The sequence below is a fragment of the Amphibalanus amphitrite genome, unplaced genomic scaffold (assembly GCF_019059575.1).
Source record: "Amphibalanus amphitrite isolate SeventyFive unplaced genomic scaffold, NRLGWU_Aamphi_draft 000119F_arrow, whole genome shotgun sequence".
Classification (NCBI taxonomy): domain Eukaryota; kingdom Metazoa; phylum Arthropoda; class Thecostraca; order Balanomorpha; family Balanidae; genus Amphibalanus; species Amphibalanus amphitrite.
Window position 1 is genome coordinate 544,619 of NW_024881614.1, and position 23,941 is coordinate 568,559.

Consider the following 23,941-nt stretch of genomic DNA (forward strand, 5'->3'; position numbering starts at 1 on the left):
AGTGCGAAAAACGTTTTGGCTTTATAAAATTTGATGAAATGACCAGGGTAAAAGTTTTATTACTGGCGGTCAATTCGAAACGGCGCAAACATTTAAACAGTGAAGATAGTGAAGCACGATTCAAAGTGTGGTACACCTTTCGTACTTTGAGCGGCGATAGCGGGATAACGGTGTGGAGCTTCGAGAATCGGTCTTCAGTTCCCGGACCAGAAAGGTGGGGCCTATGCAATGTCAAATTTCATCAAAATGGTGATACTGTCCCTTTAAATATTGGTTCACTGAACGTGGCTAGATTGGTCGCGCATCCATGCGCACTGCAACATGGAAGAATAGCCTCGTATAAGAGCGTATCATGCTCGTAGTTATAATGCCGCTAAGCTGTTAAAAAGTTAGATGATGGTGACATGCAGATTTGTTTATCTGGTGTTAACAATCACGCAAAAGTGATGCCCTTGCAATTTGTGACATATTATCCATATCCTCATCCACACGTCATATCACCGCGTAGGAAAATAAAGCTCAGTTACCTCAAAGTAGACCTAACTCGTAATTGTTAGCCACCAGGCTCATTCGATTCCATTACCATCACCACACTGGGGCGCTTTGTTTGTAAATATGCCCATCACCCTCCCAAATATTAGGATCATTCAGCTTCTCGCATTGCACAGTTAAATTTTCAACACAGTCGCCATTTTGTGATATCCATTTGATATGAGCGCACGCGCCATCGTCAGCCCCGCCCCCTTCTGCGCAGTTGTGGACGGCTGAGGGGCGGGGAGGAGCGGGATGCCCCCTACGATGGGTCACTGCCTCCTGCTGAGAGTGGACCGACCGGGGGCGCCGCGCGAGCCGTTCAAATGTGCGCAGTAATTACTAGACAAGTGGGGCGCGCGAGCGCTGTCTGTGGAGGGCCGCCGCCGCCGCCGCCTCCGTCGCGTGGCGGGGTCCGTCCCATGAAAAATACACGCTAATGGCGTCACACGGTGGCTCAGAAGAGTGACAGCACGGTTCCTCTCGGAGTAGACTAGCGTATAAGGGAGAGGATGGGAGGGGAGAGGGAAGGAGGCGTGTCTCCAGATCGATCTGCTCGGAGACTTCAACGGCGAAAGGAGCGATATCCTAGACAAGCGCAAGCAGCAAAGAACCCGCAGAAGAGGAGGAAACTGGCCCCGCCGCGTGCAGCTCACGGCTCAACTCGTGACTCAGACGCTCGTCACGGTGACAGCCCCGGGCGACGGGCTCGGCGAGCGCCCCAATCCGGAGCCAGAAAAATCAAAGCGCGCGCCCCGCAGCTGCGGTGGCGGCCGACCGCAAACGCTGACAGAGCGGGCTCGATGACTGAACTTCCGCACTACGTCACCGGAGCACGGCCGGGCGGCGTGCTCCGCGCCGTGCTCAGCAGCAACAAAAACACCGAGAGGAGGGAGTGGTGGCCGCTGGCGCAGAGCCCGCCCGGAAAACCCGCGCGAATTTCCCGCCAAAACGCGGCGGTGGCCGCTGGCTGGCAGCGGCCCAGAGCGGCCGGGTGGCGCCAAAGCTGTCCCCTCAGCGCTCCGGTGGCTGACGTGGCGCGCTTTTTTGCCGCGCCGGGAAGCCCGTCGCTCACGCCGGACAGCGGTCTTCACTCGGGCTGCAGCGCGTGCCGTGGGTACTCATCAGGCTGTCACGGGGCGGGGGGAGGGTCGCGTTACTGCAGATCACAATGCAGAGCGGGCTGCCGAATTATCTCGAAAGTTTTCGTTATCCAATATCCATTCCGGTGCCGACGAGAAAATTATCGAATTCTTAAGTGTTCCAGATCATTTACCTTATTTACCAGATTGTTTACACTTTACAACCGCCACTGAAGATGACATCAGCGGAACACCTCTACAAACATACCTAAATTCATGTCGCTACGGACATTTGTTCGTTATTTGTTCAACTGTCTATCTGTCGGTCTGTCTGTCTGTGTGTCTGTCTGTGTGTCTGTCTTTCTGTCTCTGTCTCTGTCCCCGTCTCTGTCTGTCTCTCTCTCCCTCCCTCTCTCTCTCTCCCTCTCTCCCCCTCTCCCATCCCTCTCCCTCTCCCCGTCTCCTCCTCCCTCTGTTGTTTACGTGTGAAATCGGAGCCGCACTGGGGCGGTGCCCGGCGCCGGTACGGTGCGGGACGGACTCGGTACGATAATTAATTACCTGCTGTTTACTGATGGAACATGTGGCGGACAGAGCGACTCTGTCTCGCTCGTCATCCTGCACAACTCTCTCCGTTCGCGTACCACTCTCACTTCTCTGTGCACATGGGGATCTTGTTCGGTCTTTTACCCCTCTCTTGAAATGTCAATCACCACGGTAAGCTGTCAGTCAACGTTGAATAGATGATCTGTCATACTCATGACATTTGATCGTCTGTCATCAAGGCGGTGTTTATCATTGTAGGACTGTTGAAGACTTTTAACATTGAATAATCTCGTGCTACCGCCTGTCCCCCATTGCAGGCTATGACCACGGAAGACCGCCACCATCCCACATTATTTGCTGCTGTTTCGCTCTTCACACCTGAATGATCACAATCCCTCACACCACCTGTTGCCGTCCCTTTATACTACAATGCGTCATGCAGCCTCGCCAAACCGTCACACGAGTATGCACCGTTGGGCGTAACAGACCGTGAACTTGACATTTGGCGAAGACTGCAACGGCAGCACATAGGAACAACACCAGCTGGTTTGCTTACAATCTGGTGCGGAAATGCGCCTCAGTCATGCGGTAACTTATGTTTGCTGATCAGACATGGTTCATGAGGAAAGAAAAACTGAAATGCAAAAGCACCAATCACGATCTTCTAAGATTTAGTCGGTTTTAGCATACCAAAAGGAAACTGGTTCATTATACTATTGGCCCGAAACGTTAATGACCGGAGCAATATCCATGCGCATTAGCAAAGATCGATTTAGCTGAACAAAGGCTTTACCTGGTTAAGCCAACATTTAAAGAAGGTCTGCGCAGTGCAGGGTGCACCCCCTCCCCCTACATTATCTCTGCGATGAACAATCTCACAAAGAGCTCAGACTAAAATGGCTCAGTTCCGCTGATTCCAATACGGAGGAAACTGCGCAGTGCAGTTGTTGCGGGGCCGCCGCCCAGCCACCGGCGGACTGTGTGCACTGTGCAGCGTGCAGTGTGCACGTGTGCACGCGACTCGCACCAGCCGGGAAGGTGACGCCCGGTGACGTATCGTTGGAGCTGATCCAGCAGTTACCGTTTGTATGTGTCATGGACAGCTCAGGGCACCTGTTTGAGATGTGAATAGATTAAACTGGTTGTGTGTCATTGAACTTCAGCGAGGAAAATGAAACTGCGTAGCGTGTGTCAACGGAGTAAGATGCGAATTAATTTACGAAAATGGCTAAGTGTACAGAGGAGGTCTTTTCAAAGATTACTCTGGTTCAAGGAGATCCTCTATGACAGCGCAATTGGAGCGTAATAAAAACTAGCCCATCACCTCTAAACGGCAAAACCACCAACAGCCTCGCTCCGAAAAACTCGCCACTTTTCTCCCTCCACCTGCTTCAACTAACGCCGAACAAAGTAATCTTACTGATTATCTGCAGGGCCGTCAGTACCGTCGTCACGACAGTCTGGCGGGGGCGGCGCCGTCTCAGGTTTGAATTCGAAACCGGCAGCGGTGGACAGGTGGCTTCCATCGTTCCTCCTCCCTCCCTCCCATCCCTCCGCGTCTCCCCCACAGCAACCTGTAAACCAGAGCGGCGCCGCTACCCCCTCCCCCTCCCCTCCCCACTCGGCCCGGGCGGCAGGTGCGGCGGAGCGGCGGCCGGGGAGGGAGGGGAGGGGTGAGGAGGGGTCAAAGGGTCGCGCCAGTGGCGCCGCCGCCGGCCACATGGAGCCTGTTGCGTGCTCGTCCCTGCATGAGATGTGCACCTGCGACCGGCGGCGAACGGCCGGTGAGCGGGGGCGGGGGAGGGGCAGGTGTTTAACCCGTGCATGGCGCCTGCCGTCGAGCCCCAGGGCGTATTATCGCCTACAGAAAGTCGGAGTCGAGACGGTTTCCCACGGTTCTGCGGAAGGGGAGCCGCGGCGCCGGCGCCGACCCGGCCGACAGCAGCCGTGCAGGATTTGCACCGATTCACGGAATGAGATCATCATGTAATGTCGGGACGGGAGTGATTGCCACGGCGCCGCCTGCCGCCGCTCCGCTCGACGGCCGTTGTTCGACGCACCGGTATACGAGGAAGTGGTTAAACGCCCGGGCCGACACTGGTAACGGTAGGCCGCGGAGGATCCTTTGTTGTGTCATCGTGACGGGCACGAGGCGCCGCTTTGGTGATGGATGTGACGCAATAAAACGACAGCCTGGCCGCGGATTGCTCTACTGGGTATATTCAAAGTTTGAATTGAATTGGGGCTGCCTTAAAGTGGATCATGTAACCAGGTGGATGAAGCGTATTCTAAGTTTATAAAAAATGGGCAGCTTCTTCAATCTTCATTCTTCAATGATGTATGTCTCGATGGCTACGAGTATATTTGCTATGCCTTTAACCCGCGCCGGGCCGGGGGGTGTTTGAGCACCCCCCCCTTGTGGTTTTTGGCACACCTGTTTGTGCATCTTTTCCGCACATGTTGTGAAAATTTCAGACCCAGGTCACCTTAGGTCAGGTCACCAGGTCACGCCAAGTGACCTCACCTCAGAAAAAATAAGAATGCTCGTCATAGCTACACCGACTGAACGATTGCCTTGAAACTTTCAGCGATTGTTTAGAGCAAGACTATCTATAAAATGTATATCTCGGAATTTTGATATCGGTGACCTAAGGTCAGGTCAATTTTGCGGCCTCTCCATTATAAGTCAATGGGAGAAAATTGAAAAGCGTCTGTTTTGCACGAACGCTATTCTAGACACTGTCAAACATCGAGATGTAGGTAAAATAGACACAATGAACCAAAAAATGGCAACTGTGACCCCTCGTTATGTCCCCGAGGTCATCTCAGGTCACGAACAGAATCTAACAGTTTTTCGATGATAACTTCTGATAGAGGCGTGCTAGAGCGCTGAAAATGCCTTAGATGTGTTCGGCTCGACGTTGCGGATCGACTGATATGCAACATGACCTTTTCCGGTCAGGTCATGACCTTGAACTGAGGTCAAATTTTCAAGTTGACCTTTCAAGGTCAAATTATAATTCATTCGACGTGTCTCGACGAGAGGAACACGATGGTGGCAAAAGTAATGTCATAGCTCTTTTGAGTCAAAAGTTATTGCCGAAAAACGTTTTTCGTAAAAACGGCTATTTTTTTAGTTTTTGCCCTCTGGAGGCTAAACCGTTGACCTGAGGTCAAATCTGAGAACATTACTCAGAAAGGTCGGTAAAAGGGATATTGAATGCGCTTTTTGCGGCGCTGTAGCTCTATCGGTTCCCGAGATAGCCGTCTGCAGTTTCCAAAATGTTGAAATAGTCAACATTTTGCCTTTGGTGACCTCTGGTGACCTGACCTTTGACCTGACCCAAAAAATGACCGAAGTGTTTTCGTCCTTATTTTTGACGTTCTTTCGATTGCCGCTTACCGCGTGTCGCTACGTGGCCCAGGAGCCGAGTTAGAACGGGCGCGGAATCTCAGAGCACCGGCCTGGCGCGGGTTAATGTTTACTGGAAGCCGTTTTAATCGTCACGATACAAGATAATTTCTCCCGAATTGACTATTGATCAGCTCTTGTTGCCAAATGGCAGCAATTTGACATTCAAATAAACCAAATGCATTTTTGATGGGTTTGATTAATGGTCCGCTAGTAATGAGTTATATGAAAGTTGCAATCTCCAATGCATGTCATATCATTAAGCCATTGGAGCGTTTTTGTAGAGTATGTATACCTACTGACATTGTCCGCATAACCCCTTTTTGCGGTTGCTTATTGTAGTGAAATAGCAGGAAGAAAATAATATTTGCAATGCAGTATTGCAATGTGCCGTCACTTGTCAATCAACCACTAGAAAAAAATTTTTGCTGTTCAAAATCGGACATTCGGATCTCGCACTTTCTCTTGGCCGTCATATCCTCAGTCTGATCTTCCCCGTCCTGCAAAGTGCATGAGTCATGCATCTACACCAGTGAGCGCTGAACGGTGAGCAGAGAACCTTTCCTGGTTCCCGGAACCATTCCTCACGACCCACACAAGTCACAGCACTCACAGCATGGTTTATTTAGCGCGTTTTACAATCTCGTCAGTGTGTGTAAATCACGCTCGGCCGCTGTCAGTGGACACAATAATTACCCCTGTTACGTTGCCGATTGCCCTGTGCCTGGCGGGGTCCCTTGTGGTCCGCTCTCGTCCGCTCCCCTCTGCCTTCCCCTCCACTCCCGGGGATAGAGGTGTCAATTTCAGAAATCTCTTGTCCGATGTCCGTCCAATGTCCAAAATCCTAGCTCACTTTTGTCCGAAAAATGCCCAAAGCATGGATTTGTCCGAAAACTGTCCGAAAGCTGGATATGGAAAGAGAGTATGGGGGAATTGATCTATATTAGGTATATGTTTGCAGGTAGGTACCACATGATAACTAAATAAGATATTTGCCATCTGGTTTTGAGTGCAAAATATTGCAAACCAAAAATATTGAAGCAATATCATATGCAGTGCCTAGGGAATGGGGTTGGGCATTTGGGCAATAGGCCTATCCTGATATATAGCACAAACACAGCATATTGAGACAAGCCTATTCTGTTTCAAAATGTGCTACAGCCTACAACTGAAGCTGAGTAAGCAGGAATAATGCAAAACATTGCCTTATCCCTCCAACTTGTGTTTTCAAATATTGACTTCTTGCCACATCCCTTTGACACTAAGCCACTTGATGATGAATTAATACAGCAATAATGCAAGAAGCTAGTCACTTACAATAATTGTGCATGTCTTCATCTTATATCACACTGGCTGAGATTGAGACTTGGATTGAGATGTAAAGTAGAACACTTCTTGCAAAAGCAAAATAGTTCATATGAGAAGAAACGTGTGAGATAGGTACATCTGGAAGAAGCGTGCTCTTCACTGAGCCACACATCTCTCAATATCCAAAAGAATAAGCGATCACAAAAATACTTGCTATGATTTAACACAAATTCACTGAAATTCACAAGCAAGAAGATGTGATCCTTGGTAGAATGAAAAACACATTTCATGCTACCATTCTTGGTAGCATGGAACATGGTATCCGGCTTTGAGTCGATGATGTGAAAGAAAATCAATAATATGACGTCATTTCCATATAACTTGTCCTATTGAAGTGCATTTACCATAAATTGTTTGATTTAAATTCAATTTGTATTGCAAAATATGATAATGTGTCGAAAAATATTCAATTGTAAAGCAAAATGACTGTATTTATTGTTTCAGACGTCATTTTTTTTTGTCTCCTTCGATTCTCATCGGGAGGCCATCTTTCCTTAGGTGACATTTATAACGCCTTCACCGCATTTCATCATCTTTTGGTAATTGTTTAGTTTATTGATAGGTTATCGGCATTTATGTTGCATTTATTTTTCGGCAGGATATTTTTGGAGGGAAGGGGTAGAAGGGGATGACTTTATGATAGGAGCTTCTCGGTAAGACTCTTGTGCTACTTGGCACACCTTGATATTTGCAATTTTCTTCAGTCTCTTTTCTGTTAACTTTCAAGTGAGGCAAATCTATTTTTGGATTCCCTACATTACTGCTTTGGTGTCTGGTGCTTCTCACAGGTCAATGATTGTACATCATATTCATAACTGTGTTATCTAATGATGGGCTTGCTGACAACAATGGCTATTGCCATTTGTAAACACATTTCCAAATTTAGAGTTAAAAGATGGCACAGTAGGCTATAGGTAGTTATGTACCTTATTTGACTCAGAGCTACCTGCTACATGCAATCACGTTTATGTTCATCTTGCACTATAATTATGAATGATATATGATGCACCTATCCCCTGCCAATTTTGATGACATGTTTTGCAATTTGCATATGGATAATGGAAATAAGTTTGAATTTTAACTTATTTAAGAAATTTGTAACTTTCAACTAGTTTTCCGAATATGTCCGATGTGTTTGTCACTTGTCCGTCCGATTTCCGAATCGGAATTCGGAAATTTTCGGAATTCCGAAATCTTCGGTTCCGATTGACACCTCTACCCGGGGACGGCTGGGGAGCCTGCTCTGATTGGTGGCCCCGCCCACCGCCGCGGGGAGCCCTCCCTCCGCCGCGGGGAGCCTTCCCTCCCACACACCCACAGGAGGACCGGGGGCGGTGCAGGACCGGGAGCTGGTCAGTCGCCCTCCTGAGGAGCCACCCACCCTCCCATCCAAACGTGCAGAGACCTGTTACAAATCCCACCCAACCCTTCCTCCACCGAGCCCGATCTTCCAGCCGCCCGATCGTCTACCTGTTTTGCGCCGTCGTTAATTACGCTCAGTGTCCGACCCGGTGTGCTCTCGGTAAACACGCATAATAACATTGTATTTACCTAATGACACGATCTCGCGCCGGTCGGGAAAAACAGCACGACTAGATGGTGTCGATAGCTGCGCCTGAGGTGGCTCGGGGCCGGCGGCGGTGCCTGAGGCTGCCGCCAGGTCCGTGCCGGGTCAAAGGTGGCACTCGGCGGCAGCGGGGTGGCTCAAAGGTGGCACTCGAGCGGCCACGAGTGGGCGCGTGCGCCGCGGGGACTGAGAGGCACACGTGCGATTGTTATGGTCTGTTGGCAAGTGATCGCAGGAAGAAGTTTACTTGCACTCCATCTTGCTTGTGGCTTGTGGCTAATGGCTATCATTCATTTGCGTATTTTTCTCCAGCAATTTCTCAAGCGCTCTTGCTTGCACAGTGCACACATACATAGCCTTCCAGTATAGACGTTTAACATTTAACATAAGACTAACATTAGACGTTTAATATGGAATTGTCCACGTGGGTCTGGGACTGGGTCTTCTAACACCTGAACCTGATCTGGTCCTGATCTGGCCCCCTGCTACGGGCTCAGGTGCGACGAGAAGTAATACAAAACTGCGACCCGACCCAAGATCGCGCATGGACACTCAGTGTGTGCTCTGAGAACCTGTTCCTACCTGTCTGTACAAAGTTTTCTGATGAATAAAAGAGTTTTAGTACAAAGACCCCTGGTCGGGGGTCGTATCGCCTGTCATCAGTCACGACAAGTGAAGGGTCATTTCTGACTGAATGGGCCTTTTTACCAGTGACTGAACAAAAGAGGCGAACAACTTACCTCGACACAACTTTCACGAAAGCCTAGCTAGAGCCTCCAGACACCGCCTGCGTGTATGGCTTGTCTCTAAATGTGGAGTTTAGAGTCGTTACCGATGCTGCTCGGCGCTCGCTCTCTGTTCCTCTGATTAGCCGCACGCGCCTCCGCAGTGATACCTACTGATCGGGCCGCACGCTCAGCACGAACACCCCACTGCAGCATATAGGAGTCCGGGTAATTTGGTCGGCGGCGAGCCCATGTCAGTGGAGTATCGTGCTCGGTAGCTTCACTTCAACCGCACTTAAAAGATGAGCGCCTAAAGTGCACACAACATGCGACGATCCGCCCATATTCTGCCGAAACGCCCAGATTTGTGTTCAGAACGACGAACATAAGTAGCTACTGCTGTCGCTTATCTCTGCTCATGTGTACCGTGTTGTCGAGATCTCGGTCGCTGCGACGGTCGCAGCGCCGTTGATTGTTGTTGCACTGCGTAAACACCGCCGCTCGCTGGCGGCATGGGGAGATGCTCACCCTACTCAAATCGATAGTGATCTCGTGCCTCTGCTCCTCGCCGCTGACACTTTGTTTGTCCGCCGCCAGATCTCCTTAATTAATTCAGCCGGTACCGTCACCCGGCCCGGCAAATCAAGCCACAATGCGCTAAGTTGGCTGAAAGACGTGCACCCGCCGTGCGCCGGCGGGGGGCCGGCCGGCCGTGACACGGGGCGCGCACATTGGCGAAAACAAATCACCCACGGGGACAAAAGCTCCCGGCCGGGTCCCAGCGCTGGTAGACCAAACAGTCGGATTGGACACCCCCCGTCGGCGGGGCGTCCGCAGCCTTTTGGCTGCTCCCCTCGCCTACCTCAGGTCTCCTCTCTGGAGTTAGGGGAGAGGACTAGGGGGTGCCGAGGACACAGGTAGCTAATTTACACCCAGAAGGTGTCAGGCGCCCAACAGGTGGTGGAAATGAAAAAGAGGAAAAGGGCACGACAGGTAGAATACAGGGGTAAGTCAGCATCTGCTTATCGTAGACACTGGGCCCAATAAACGTAAAAAGTGACCGTGACTGTGTTTTATTCGATACAGTAACTAAACTATAAATAATATTGAATTACGAGGTAACCTAAATCTCGATGTATATGTTTATGGTTATCTGATGACCATAAGTATTATCAATGTCTTTTAGCGAGCAGCATATCGCTCGATACACAATCTTAGCCACATCGCGTTCGCTGCTGAGGAGCATATTCGTGTTGGCTATTGATACAAACCGCACGTATTTCCTGTTCAGGCGTGGGAACAAACTTGGCCCCATCGATCTGCTGCGCAGCCACCTCGGCCTAATGTGTGGGCCGTCCCCGCCTGGCTGACCGCCGGCCTAACCACAGTTGGCAGCCCAATCCGTGCAACGGGGAGGGATCGGGAGCCGGCTCCTTCAGTCGTTACCAGCTCCAGGTAAATCACAGAGCTGACAGCCGGTCGTTGGGCAGACTCACGCCCGGGATTAGCGACACGCATGGTTAGCTGTTGGGCGGAGAACGCATCGTGTCAGGCGGCTCGTTTGTCATGCTATGTTTTGTGGTCGGTTTGATGGTAGGTGGTGCTTTGTGACAGCACGTTATTACATCCGTGCTAAAATGCTGCTTTGGGGTACGGTGCTGTGGTTTGAAATCAATTCAGATAATGTTTATGTTTATGAAAATGATAGGTCCAGGCCTGAAGCTCGACACCAAAAATGGTTCTGCTTTCTTCGGGGTGGAAAGTACACCTGTGTCATTTAATGCCATTTCTTGATTTCAAATCCAGATTGAAAAGATTGTCGATAAGATCGCCTCATTATTCACCATGCTGCGATAGCGACTAATTACCACCACAAACATCATCCAATCCCCGTGTAAATCTCTGCGAGTGACCGAGTTTTTCACCGTACCACCAAACTGTCCTAATTACAAGAACTGTCTCACTCTCAGTCATGCAGCTCACGAAACGACCACGAGCTCAAAACATGACAGGCACTGGACCGGGCACTTCACCTGCTCCCGGTAGGTACGGTCGGGAAACCAAAAACACTGCAAAAACCGACCACTAACGGTCGGTCGCAACAGGTGCTGTGCGATTGCCGAGCGCGATACGACACCAGCGTAGCAAAATGTGAAAAGAAGCTTAGACAAAGCACCCGGCAGATAGGACGTGGTCATTACCGTGTTTTCCTTGACGTAGTGGCCTTGCACGATCACAACAAAGCCAGTGTTTCGTCAGAAAGATTATTCAGAGCTTTTGATAGTGACCGTTTACTTATTGCTGAATGAAATCAAGAGGAAATAAACATTTGTTCTTTCAACTACAGTCTTCCGTACCTTCCTAAAATGCTGCGTTTGTCTGACCATGAATTGTAAACATCGAGCGCAATTCTACCAATGAACACGGATTCGCAGAACTTGTAGATCCAATCAGCTGCCATGTCACGTCAGTCAGTTCACTACTGAATATTCATACTGGCTCGTATCTCATGCACCGGTCGTCCGCTTTGAGTTTCACTGCGGACTCGTTTGCGGCCTGCAGCGCTCTGTCTGCCCCATGACCCCCTCTGTCCTCTCGTCGTCGCTCCAAAGCGTGCAGCCGTCGTCCATCGCCGCGTGCTGTCACGCCCGGCTGCAATGGCATTTCCTGATGCAGGCCGTCTGCACGTGCGGCGTGCGGCTATCACAACATGGCGACTCTGCAGGGTCGCGCCACAGAGGGTCAAAGGGCGACTGGCAGTCTGCGGAGAGGAGCGCGCATTTCGGCAGCCAGGGAGGCGCCCGCGGCCGTATACAGCCGTGGGGGGGGGGGGGGAGGTGACGGAGGGGGAGCGGGCGAGGCAGGACGTCCTGTCCAGCCAGTGACGGATATCTGCGTAATATTCGCGCCGCTCCCGCTGTCCGGTCTCGATGTGGCGTGATTCAAGAGGCAGCACTCTGACGTTAGATTTCGTCACCTTGCTGCAGTGTGTAGCGACCAGCGCGGTCATTCCCGATGTGTTTTGGTAGCGCCTCGCATATCGGTGCCGTATCTGGGCCGTAGGATTCCGAATACTGGTTTTGGGGGCAGGCTCAGACACGCACAAGGTTATGGAGGTGCAGGGGGACAATGTGCGGGGGCGTATCAGGACCACTCCAAGCAGCTCACAGGTGTAAATGTGTGTAAATAAAAACTCGAGTGTTGTGAATGATACAGTAGAAGTTAGGTAACAGGTTATCCTCGGATCAGACTGTTGCTCTCAACGACTGAGTCATATGGTTAGTCATGACTGTTTTGCGGGAAAAGCTGAAACGTTTACCTTTTTATTTACTTTTATAAAACAATTAGATGGTTAAGCCTTTTAATTTTCAGGCGGTTGTAACTTAATTTAGGTAATCAAGAAGCGATTCTAATATGGTTTATAAAATCGTCTCGGCAGTCGGGTGGATTAGCCGAGAAGCAATTATCACTTGCCAGCATAAGTGGACTTAAGATCGGTGTATTCTCTAATTTTCGACACCGCTGCTGTAAACCCAGCCCTAATGCTCCAAATCCGCGTTTCTCTACTATAGACTCGTGTCATCTATTTTGGTATGACTAAAAACGCCGTGAACGTAAACACGACCGCTGCGGTAAGTGGCTGTAACTGGGCTGATGTATATCCGACCCTCGGACTGAGGCCGTGACTGCCGACGGCTATTGTGGCTCAGACGTTTGTTGACTCGGCACTCGGAGATGTGTAAACACAACCCAGGTTCGATAACAAACATGTGTATTTACACCCAACACGTGCTGAAAGACATACAGGGCACTACCGACATTCGCGCTGCCGAAAGACACTTGGGCAACGGAGACAATTGGCCCGACACCCGCCCGCGGGCGTCCACTATAATCTACGGCGAGTCTCGGACCCTCGCGCGGCGCTTCCCCGGCGATTTGGCGACGATGAGACCATCAGTTTTATATATCGAGATGCCCTTCGAACTGGACACCGTATTAACACAAGTCCGCGAAACATCTCACAACCCCCGGCCCCAGCCGGAGGGCTCCATTTGAGATCACACACGAGTTTGCCGTCCACCGCAGCTGCCGGCGACGAGCAGCTTCGGCAGCTTCGGCAGCTTCGACGGCTACTTGCACAGCTTGTAGCAGACGCAGCCGGCCGCGATGCAGGCGATGCCGCAGACGGCTGCCATTTCCACCGAGCAGGGCAGCAGCGGCGAGTTCGGCCCGGCCTCCAGCAGCGACAGGCTCAGGTTGTCGGCGCAGTGGCGCAGAGATCGGCCCACGTCGGCGACAGAGTCGTCGACGGCGATGTCTTCATCGACAGCGGCGGCGGCGGCGGCGGGGAGGTCGTTGGCTTCCCCAGCTACTCTCGGTGAAGCCGGCAGACGCGGAGAGGCCGGCACCGGCCAGGCCAGACGCTCCAGCAGCTCCGGAGACGGCGGCGCGGCGGGCATGGGAGCCAAAGCCGCAGGAAGGGCCGGAGCCGGAGCCGGGGTCTCGGGGAAGACGAACACAGTGCCGCTGGGGCCCGGTGACCTCAGGTCACAACTGGTTACCAAGTCCGGTAGACGGCTCATCCGGCCGCCCCAGCCCGGAGAGCCGGGCGACGAAGGAGGAGACTCCAGCAGCAGTTGCTCCTCCGTGATGGAAGTACCTGACGAACAGAAAATCACGAGTTCAAGTTACGACGCAGTTTATCTTTTTGACGTTCATGTTATATCGTGAAACGTGTTAAATCACGTAAAAATGGAAAAAATAAAATAAAATTATAACTTCATCTATATATCACAAATCATTTACTTACGTCTTAAATAATCGAACAATCCTTAAGTTCAGCCCTGCGGTAGCACAAAAATAAGGCGCCAGATTTCCACAAGTCCGCATGTTCACTCACCGATATCTCTGGAGGTCGATGTCTTTCTCTTCCTCCCGGAACCGAAGATTCTGTTGAGCCAGAACGGTGCTCTGTCCTCACTGATGCCGATCTCAGGCGCCATCGGCACAGCGGCCACCACGAACAAGTTTGACGTTCCGCACATCCTATCTCCACACCCGACCCGGTCGACCTCTCGTCAGCAACTGGCGCACGTGCGGGGCACACGCCGGCCGCTGGCTTCACTGAGCTTCTCCGAACGGCCGCTAGAGGCGCTACAGGACGGTAGCAGCGAACGGTAGGCCAGGGAGGGAGGGGTGGGAGGTGGAGGGTGTGAGGGTCCGAGGGGAGGGTAGGAGAGCAGCTGGGGAGGGGAAGGGAGGGCGTTGACGGTGGACGAGGCGCTAGATGAGGTAGCTGATGACGGGAGCAGTTGTTACAACTTGCTGCACCACACGACGTACGAGACGCGGGAACTGGATAAAATTGATCCGTACCGAACAGGCCCTTTTAGTGCCGCCGACAATTTTCTCTGATTGCACCATTTCAACTAGTGAAAATTGCTGCTAAAACCACATCAATAGGCCCATCATGTACCACAGACACTCTTTTTGCCGCACTTCTACTAAACGCAGGCCGTTGGAAAAATGATACAGATAGTTGAAAGTGGTCATTTCAAATGGCAAATAGGGTTGTGTAGCAGAAAGCTCTAGCTCACTGGAGTAAATATCTTGCTTCAGCTGTGCAATAATGTGGCATAATTACAGTTCAAATGTTTGCAGCACGCTTTCATCTGGAGCTCGCTTTAGGTGAGGCATGTATTATGCAAAGTGCCGAGAAAATTACGGGTTATTGTCGGTTCCCGCCTCGAAAATAAACACGTGTGGTGGGGCACGGACACTTGAGCCTACCGTTCAACGGAGTGAAGCTATTGAAGACCTTGGAAGTGATAACGATGGTCTGTATGAGATGATGTGGCATATGCATCATTCCGGCAGGCCAAAGGTATTGTGATAAATGTGTTTATGTTTAACGTAAAACTATTTAAAAACTTAAAATGAAACTGAAATACAAGCTGAATATTTCAAGCCCCGTCTGAACATCTGAACCTTCTAAAACGATTTAATCTCCTTGACCCAGACTGTATTAGTTTGTCGATCACCACAGGTCAGTGACAGAGGCCATCCTGATCATCGCTCACCTTCGCTGGCCCGCCGACATCTCCCCCAAACACACCGTCCGTCTGAGGAGACTCTCCCCTCTCTCGCTCTCCTCCGCTCCTCTGCCGTCCGCACCGGCACCGGCCCCATGTGTGAGCCATTAGCCGCCGCGCGCTGCCCGCCGCGTGACGGGTGACTGGTGACGTGACGGAGCGTCACACGTGCACGTGCAGGGGCGCACCGGACACCGCGGCAGCCTCTCGCGTTACGCCCCTTCCCCCCCCCCCCCCCGGCCCGGCCCGTGACGGGCGGCCGGGCGGCGCCCATTCTTCACCGAACCGTGCGCCGTTTCACAGACAAACGTCGAAAAGAACACCGGCAAAAACGCCGTTTTGTGTATTTCTGCGTCGATGGCGGTGCCGTATGCGGGTGATGGACGATGTGGGGGAGGAGGAGGAGAGGGGTGAAAAGGTCTAAGCGTGCCGATGTTCAGGAGGGTGGGTTGGGAAGACAAACGTCGGTGGGATGCGGCCCGATCGGCACAGAATTGATGTCGACACGGTGAGTCTAGGATGAGCAGAACGAGTTGGGCCGGTGAGATATGGTGACACGGGGAGGGGGGGGGGCGAGGGGCGAAGGGGAGCCTGAAGGACATGTGTTTCTGTTGTACCTAAATCTGTGTGCGGGGATGGGATGACCATGAAACTGCTTGTTTTTGAAAACATTGCGTTCCGTGTTATATGGTGTTCCACGCTCTGTCTTTTCTCCCTGTATATTACATATATGTGTCAAGCACTTTGCAGGCTTTTGTCCAGCGTCCTCACATATTCAAATGAGAATTTAAAAATCGTGCGATAAGCTTGTCGAAAAAGATTTCGATCAACTTCGGTTAGTTTTCTCGTCTGAAATGACAAGCAGTGAGAAGAAACATCAAATAACTAAAAATGATATCGATTGATAAATTTATAATATCGGAGAACTGATTGCTACATAAGATGTCTGAAAATAATACATTGCACATAGGTACTTATGCGTTCTACAGATAAGTAAAATGACCGTCTTTTGCCTCTATGCTCGATTTGTGCTCTCACTTATTTGTTGCCAATGAACCGTCTCAACCCCAAGGCATAAATTATGTCCAATTAACCAGCACATTGAAATCATAACTCGTGTGCGGTCAGTTTTCCCTTGTGAGGCGCCGCCTCCCTCCTGACAGGCGGGCAGGCCTGTCTGTTCCACCGCTAATTGGAGTCCGTGTCGGGGCGGTGCGACCCTCCTACACCGAGGGAGGCCTGACTTCAGCCACCACTGATTGACACAGTGCAGCTCAAGTGAGGACCTGATCCTCTCCATCCACTGACCCCCCCCCCCCCCCCCCCCACCTTCCGTGGCCTCTCCGAGTCAGGTCCAGTTTCACTCGTTACCCCACCCCACACCCTATCCCTCCCCACCGCGGGACAGGGCGGGTAAACGGCGTGTTACACATCTCGCCGGGGTGTCCGGCCCTCATTATACGCCTGCTGTGGCTCCCGTGGCGCCACGGTGACCCACGACCGCCCTCTCGCAAACACACGCACACAGAGGCGGATCCAGCTCAGAGGTTTGGGGGGGGGGTCAAACCATAAAAAATTATCGATTCTTTCCATGCATCGTCCATAGGCGTAATGTTAAAATCATGCCGTTTGGGGGGGGGGGGGGCAAATGCCCATTTTGCCCCCCCCCCCCCCCTGGATCCGCCACTGCACGCACACACACACGTGGGCAGACTTATGTCTTGAGGACCCGGTGATGTTAAGAGGACGCCGCTCGATTCGCTGCGAACTGTTAGCTGATCAAAGAGGTTTGCGTTGGCGTATGTGCTATATTTTTTTCAAAGTCGCACGAATGTGTGGATAAAGTGCTGAAGTGTCATAGCGGTAAAATGCCAACACTTAGCTACGTTGCTTTTTCATAAGACTTCTAAGGATGCATCGAGTTCCTTAAACACCGTTTTCAAAGTATACACCCGAGTGGTTGCGTGAGCAGCGCTAGTGCCATCTCTGAACGACCTTGTGCACTAGTGTTTCACTGGCGCCAGCCAGGGTGAAGAGCGAGTAGCCCGTCACAACTCCGATCAGTCCCCCCATATTGGCCAGAAGGGTGGCAGACGTGAATACAATGGCTTCCCTTAGCTCGTCAGCAGTTAGGTCTATCGCCAGGGCTATACGCGTCTGGCAAGCTCCAATGTGATATTGATCGTCGCGCGTTGGACCCGATACTCCGTATAGGTCATACAGTGTCTGGTGACAAGCAGGTTGGCAGTTGCAGCCTCGCACGTCGGTCAGGAGATTATTTTCGACAAATGTTTCCAGGTCATGCGGAGGATTACATAAATTGAAGACGCGGAGCTTGGAGACGGCTTTCATTGGTTCATGTTCTCGAGAGTGTGTTGCATTCGCACTGAAAGAGGAACTGAGATTTAAGGATGGAGACATACTAGAATCAGATCTCTTGACAAGCGCAGTCGGTCCCGGTATCAGAGGCGCTGAGCCGTCTGGTCTGTACCAAGGCCTTACACGAAGCTCTTGACATTTTTCGTTGGACTGTCGAGTACAGAACCTGATAACACGCGTCCGCATGCTGGTCTGCATCTGCACTGGTCTTGCGCAGAGCGGTAGATGGTCGAGCGGCCCGCTCATGTCGGGAAGGTACACCCCGGCGCCGACCATGTGCGGCAGCCGGCAGGAGATGTTGGCCGCCAGACGACGCCACAGACACTCTTTCAGACACTGCGTCTCCGAGTATCCGGGGTCGTCGCGACAGGGCCGAAGCCGCACGTTCACCTGACGAAGTAGGCGGGCGGTCAGGCGCAGTGAGAGGGTGCTCCCCACGCCGAGCTCGCGCACCAGAGTCTGCGGCACGTGGGGGCCCAGCTCCTGGGCGACCAGATCTCCAACGTTTGGTTCCTCGCTTCCATGCACGAACAGACGGTACGCTGTACGTTTAGTCTCTGTGAATGATGGCGCGGAGGCTAGGATCAGCTCCAGCTGAAGCGGGTTCTTGCTGCGCGCAAACAGATATTCGCTGGGCTCGAAGGTCAAACAGCGCGTCGGATGGACCTTGTGTCTTAGCCGTGATAAGGTGAGGTAGTAGCGCGCGCCCCAAGTGCCAAGTCGACTGCGACCTGGTACATTCCCTACTGCGTGCGCTCCACTCTCCACGTGAATCCGATTAGGCCAGTTGTTGTAGCGCGCATCACTCCCCAGCATCTGCAGAGTGCTGATGTTGTAGAACTGGTCAAGCGTAACATTGTCGCTGGTGAGGAGCGTCTCGGCCTCAAGACGAATCACAGTGTCCCGCAGTGGTGTGCCGGGACAGAGTGTCAGACGCGGGAACGGGGCCTGGCGACGCAGCACGGTGGAGCTGACGGGCTGGGAGTCGTAGTCCTGGTACTGCGAATACAGCTGCTGGCCAAGGAACACCAACAGGAAAATGTGTACCGTCCAGCGAAACACGAGGACTGCCACACTGCGCAGAAGTGCTTTTAGGGCCCTTCCTCCTCTCCTATCATTGTCACCCTTGATCTCCTTTGAGCTGAAGTCCTCTCTACCGCTTTCGAGGTCGTCTTCGTGGATGCTGCTGGGCATCCTGCTGGTACTCTGTGGAGCACGACAAACTTGCCAGGCTTTGCTGGACTTTCTAGGAGCGCTTCTGATGCTGCTTGGACGCACCGCATCCTCATCCTGTCGGACAAGTGTCGACATTGCTTGCTTGATCATAGCGATGCAATCAAAGAAGAACAAAGGCTCTTAACCCATGGCAGCAATGCTGCTCGGCTCGGTGCTCAATACTACTCATGAGTCTTTGGCATCTTCAAATGAATCGGCACATTGTTTCTAAAATGATGGTAATAATATGGCAGCTCTCAACGCCTGCTGCTCACACGAGATTCACAGATGCAATATGAAACCGTGAGCGTAGAAACGTCTTTTTCATGCCCTGAAGCATCCTAAGGCAATCAGAGTCGCCCTCTGTTTCGACTCAACACATATTTCGTCAAAAGCGAAAAGGGTTTCACCACGTTTTCTTGCTAAGTGACGTGTGAATTTCAATAAACCTTTTCCAAAAATTATAAATTGTGACAACTCTGTTCAATATTTACCCAGCGTGCTGCTAGCTTCGCTACGGCTACAGTTAACCACCAGCGTCCTGTTAACACAAACACGGCTTGCTGTGGTCTGAGCACACACATCGACCACCACCAAAGAACATGCTCGTCAGCTCTTGAAAACGCAAGCTACACTTATTGTGACGTAAAACTCGCGCAATGAGTGACGTCACACCGCAATTTACAAGTTGCCATGGAAACACAATAAACAGAATTAGCAGCTGCTTATGGGTTGGCGTTCCACGTCCGTAAACCTTTTAGATGCGTGTATTGATTAGCTTTATACTAGCACAATCGAGGAGCCAACGTTTGGCGGCAAAGGCCGAACCGTGCACAATAAGATGTGTGAAAAGGACATGTAACTAGACAGGGTTTTTGGTGCAGACCCATTTGTTAGCGTTTGCTATAGGTATCACGTTTATAGAACGCAGACATGTGCTTGGATCCGAGAGCTGGATCTATGATCTCAGTGGATCTCTCGACAAAATAGAGGGGTTGGATCTATGATCCGAGTGGATCTCTCGACAAAATTCAGGGGTTGGATCTATGATCTGAATGGATCTCTCGACAAAATTTAGGGGTCGGATCTATGATCTCTGTGGATCCAGCGGGCAAAATTTTGTGGAGGACCTATGCTCTGTATGGATCTCACGACGACATGTAGCCAATGAAACCCTTATCCTACATAATTGTACACCTTACAGTGCAATACAATTGAGAATTATCACTTGTGAACATGGTTATTAGTTAAGACCACTTGTAATCATAAGGTATCATCATCAAATTTGAATTTAAATGAACAACATTTGTAGTGTACTACATTTAAAATAAACCAAGAACATGCATATTGCTACTTTTTGTGACCAATTGTAACTTTTTCATGACAGCACTGATGACAATCTTATCAACAAGCTACAGCCACTTTAATTCCATGAACAAACAGTACAGACAGATGCAGTGGCAGCAGGGCACTGCAGATTTTCATTTTGGTCCCATTCTTTCCATGCATCGCCAGTAGGGCTAATGTTAAAATGCCAAAATCTATGGGGGGCACTGTACCCTGGTGCCACCCCCCCCCCCTGTTCTGCCACCTATGGACAGATGTTAGGAAATCAAAATCAAACCTGGAAGCCAATAGGTCAGTTTTGTTAAAAATAATCCAGCAATCCACTTCTGCCAGGTATGAAATCCCAATCCAGAATGTTCGTATGAGCTATTAGTATGTGCAACACAATTTCGATTTAGTAAGAATAGCAACCAATCTCTAATACTTTCCAAATAAAATTACAAGTTCAAAAATGGCATCAACTTCTTCAGATTACCTACTTTTGGCATCGTGCCACACGTGTGGTGCCATGCTGTGCTTTTGTTACGAGAGAGCCTCCCAAAAAAAGACAAACGAAATTCATAGCTCACGTTTTGGTAATATGGTTTTATTACGTCATTATCGTTTGACCAATGAAAAATCTTAATTTGACCAAAACCGTAATGATTCCAAAAGATTCCCCGTAATAGACCCTTTAAACTAATGACGTAAGATATTGTTATTCTTTTGAAAAGTGAATAAAATAAAGATGCAAGGCGCACACCGCTCAAGGCCATGTAATACCGTTTCAGCTTACGTTTACGTCATTAAATTCAACGCTACAAAGATGATATTCACAAACAATCGTATCGTAAAATTATGCGAGGCAGAAAAAATGAACATTGTTTAAAAAAAAACTCCAGACTTTTGAATTTCCAGTTTGATTTTTTATTTATTTTCATTATACTAGAAGGTAGAACGCCTAGCTCATTTGTTATTTGAAATGACGTCACGAGTTCTATTTAGATACTGAATAATCATTTTACGGTAAATATCCAAGGCCATTACAATTGATATTTCGCTTTCCATCGCTTCCGCAGGCTGTTGAATATTTTTATACTTTTGTTTATATCTCAGTTTATTTTATCAAATATTTCTTTCAATAGATTGAAATACCTTTACCTAACCAAGCCACATGTGTCAGTATAATCTTTTATTGTTTATCAATCAATTGTGGTAGCTGGAAACTGGAAAGCCTCATGGTTGTCTAATGCAAGATTGTCTTATCAATATCATTATGTAGATTCTAACTCTAACATGAATTGTGATGTGGTAGGTACCTAGTTATGTATTGTTCATTAGTCATTACTTTGACTTACCTCTATGCTAATTGTTAATGCAAACTTTTCTGTTGGTATGTGAACTGTGAACAATCTTCATGTCACTCAATTCTCTCAAGTTGTGACCGTCATGAGCCTCCTTTATTTTGTATTCTGTATAATGTAACCATGGATGCCTTTACTAATATGGCCTTTGTATAAGATTGTTTGTTTCCAACCATACTTTGGTATTCATAACTTCTTATGAAAGAAAGTTGTTAACATTTTGAGCGCCTATGAGCTATGATCCCAATGGATCTCACGACAAAATTGGGGAGCCAGATCTATGATCCGAGTGGATCTAGCGACAAAATTGAAGGGTCAGATCTATGATCCCAGTAGATCTCTCGACAAAATTGAGGGGTTGGATCTATGATCTGAATGGATCTCGGATCGGGATCCATGGGATCGGATCTCAGATCCATTTTTCCGGATCCAAGCACATGTCTGATAGAACGCACCATCAAAGACATTCAATTAACTAAGTAAAACTTGTTGTAAAAATCAAGAGATGTTTGTTTAAAAATAGCTCAACATTTTTTTTAAATTTCATTTTAATGTGAAATTATTGCAAGGTAGATGTATGAGGCAATATCAATTGATTTTGATGTGGGATTACTTCCAAGATATAACCGAGCACGATCAACGCATCATTTTAAACAATCATGATCTCCGGGTCCAGGCAAACCACATAACCACTGCGCGTGCTCCTTCCCCTGTACCGCCTCTCCCCCAAACACCCTAGCGGGCCGCCGCCACCGCCGCCGCTCGACCCGGGGTCACGCGGGTCACCGGTCAGCTGATTGTCAGAGCCAATCGGGCCGGCGGCGGCCACTGCGCGTGCGCCAACAGCCGACGTCGGGTCGCCGGCGGCGGACGGCGCGCATCCATTACGGTTTGAAGCAGCGGGGAGGGCGTATTTATGATGCGGTACTGCCATTAGTTCAGCCGAGCGCCCGGGGCGGCGCCGCGAGGCTGATTGTATCACGTTGGTTGCTCTCTATCCTGTCTTTCTGACGCTATCTGGGCTTCATGAGGTTCGTCAAAAAGCGATCCCGTTTCTGATCCTCCGATGGCGGGAGGACGGCGCCAGAATTAGGGCCGCTACAATAGGGATTATCTGGCCCAGTTCGGCACCGGCTTAATTTGTGTTTTGTCTGGTCCGTAGCCAGATGGGAGGGGGCGGGGTCTGCGTAAATACACACATCACCCCCGTATGTGTTACCGGTAAAATCGATACATCTCTGTCTCGGACAGTTCGAGGCAATTACCGAGACGATTTGGTAATTTACAGCTGGATTCTCGCTCTGAAAACCAAACAGAGACGACAGGTCGACTGTCAGCGGGCGGCGGGCGGCGGGCGGCGGACCTGTCCGCGGGCAGGCAGACGGCCCAGCCCGGCGCCGACTGGACGGCGCGGGAGGGGCGCTGCTCGTGCAACAGATAGCTCGGCCACGGTGCTGGGGAGGTGTGGTGATTAATGAGACCCCGCGCAGAGAGTATGGTGAGTCAGACGGTCGGTGGGTCTGCATATCGGACGGTTGGAATATCCACCAATTAGGTGCTGAGTGTAAGAAGAGACACCAACAGTATATGTATGTTACATATGCTTCATGTGGTCAATAACGGATACATTATACCGAAAATGAAACAATGTCATAAGATGAGAATGAACAACCAAAAAAAGGGGTGGTAGAAACCGATTGGTATATGTTGCAGATCGTGACGAAATATTGCGTGTCCCGTAACGGTTGCTAATCTCAACACAAAGGTAATCTCTTCTTACTTACCTACGCTTCAATATGCGTCACCACTACGGCACGCGTTTTTAGCCTGCCTGACACCTATGATTAGTCAGCGCTCAGACCTCACAATCTCGGACATTCTAGCATGAATCACCTTGGAAACAAAGGGTGCCACCTCGCCGCTACCCTCCACCTGTCTCCCTCTGAGCTCCCCTCCCCTCCGCTCCATTTGCCCCCTCCCCCGGTGACAGTTTTTGCCGATCCGTCCGCACCGCGGGCGGCTGCCGGGTTTTGAATAAACAGGTGCTGTGAACTCCCGGGCCGGCCCGTGGTCGAACCACTGGGCACAGTTCACGGTCCCGGCGATACGATCAGATTCGCTGCCCCGTATATTGCCGATCGTATCTGCGCCACGTCTGTCGGCTCCGCGCCGCGACTGTATGCAGATGGCGCGCGGTTTTTGTGCGACAGTCAGCGCGCGCCGAGACATGTGCCGCGCGCGCGCCGGGGTCCCTCTGAGAGGGAGAGGGCTGGGTCAGTTTGTTATGGTCTCGTCCAGGGCATTACGGCAATCAGTCATTGACACTCGCTGCGG

The 23,941-nt window shown here is 50.5% G+C and overlaps 2 protein-coding genes across 2 annotated transcripts; both read right to left on the reverse strand.

Annotated features, from left to right (window-relative positions):
- Positions 1-12,986: 12,986 nt before the first annotated feature.
- Positions 12,987-14,309, reverse strand: LOC122381383. The gene is made up of 2 exons (XM_043365463.1): positions 14,132-14,309; positions 12,987-13,891 (listed from the first exon to the last, which is right to left on the reverse strand). Exons 1-2 carry the CDS (start codon positions 14,274-14,276, stop codon positions 13,362-13,364), a joined length of 675 nt encoding a protein of 224 aa, XP_043221398.1. The 5' UTR covers positions 14,277-14,309; the 3' UTR covers positions 12,987-13,361.
- A 2,814-nt stretch (positions 14,310-17,123) lies between these two features.
- Positions 17,124-19,109, reverse strand: LOC122381382. The gene has a single exon (XM_043365461.1). The coding sequence runs from the start codon at positions 19,026-19,028 to the stop codon at positions 17,298-17,300; it is 1,731 nt and encodes a 576-aa protein (XP_043221396.1). The 5' UTR covers positions 19,029-19,109; the 3' UTR covers positions 17,124-17,297.
- Positions 19,110-23,941: the final 4,832 nt, after the last annotated feature.